This window comes from Gossypium arboreum, chromosome 9 (assembly GCF_025698485.1).
Source record: "Gossypium arboreum isolate Shixiya-1 chromosome 9, ASM2569848v2, whole genome shotgun sequence".
NCBI lineage: Eukaryota > Viridiplantae > Streptophyta > Magnoliopsida > Malvales > Malvaceae > Gossypium > Gossypium arboreum.
This window is the reverse complement of record NC_069078.1, coordinates 15,860,153-15,860,999: the sequence shown is the minus strand read 5'-3', so window position 1 is coordinate 15,860,999 and position 847 is coordinate 15,860,153. Positions and strand designations below refer to the sequence as shown.

General features: G+C 42.1%; 1 protein-coding gene across 1 annotated transcript; it reads right to left on the bottom strand.

Moving 5' to 3' along the window:
* Nucleotides 1-257: 257 nt before the first annotated feature.
* Nucleotides 258-647, bottom strand: LOC108455463 (uncharacterized). The gene has a single exon (XM_017754017.1). The coding sequence runs from the start codon at nucleotides 645-647 to the stop codon at nucleotides 258-260; it is 390 nt and encodes a 129-aa protein (XP_017609506.1).
* Between the last annotated feature and the right edge of the window lie 200 nt (nucleotides 648-847).

Sequence of the window (847 nt, the reverse complement as noted above, 5' to 3'; positions counted from 1 at the left end):
GAAATAGGAACCCCATGTAGTCTTACAATCTCAGAGATATAGAGCTTCGCTAACTTTTGCAGTGAGTAGTCTATCCGGACCGAAATAAAATGAGCGTACTTGGCCAATAAATCCACGATGACCCAAATAGAATCCTTCTTAGTGGGTGTCAAGGACAACCCATTAACGAAGTCCATCGTCAGTCGTTTCCATTTTCATAAGGGAAAATTAACAAGTTGTAACAAACCCGAAGGTAGCCGGTGCTCAGCCTTAACTTGCTAGCATGTTAGACAACAAGCAACAAAATCCATAACCTTACGTTTCAAATCGAGCCACCAGTATAGTTCACGGAGATCCCAATACATCTTATTACCATCGGGATGCGTAGCATAAGAACTGCTATGTGCCTCCCTCAAAATCGATAGCCTCATATTAGAATCGTTCTGTACATAAACCCGACCTCGAAAACACAGAACCCTATCTTTATTCAACCTAAAATCAAATGTACTGTCACTCTCAACCTGACGAAACTGCAAACCCAAAGACTTATCCCCTAACTGCTTATCCCGAATCTGATCAATCCAAGTCGGCGTAACTTGCAACTCGGCTAACAGACCCCCATCATCAAAAAGACTAAGACGAGCGAACATCGCCCTCAAATCAATCATCGCTTTACGACTGAGAGCATCAGCCACCACATTGGTCTTACCAGGATGATACTCAATTGTGCAGTCATAATCTTTGAGCAGCTCAATCCATTGACACTGTTTAAGATTCAACTCTTTCTGAGTAAGGAGGTACTTAAGGCTCTTGTGATCAGTGTAGATAATACACCTCTCATCATACAAATAGTGCCGCTAGATCTTTA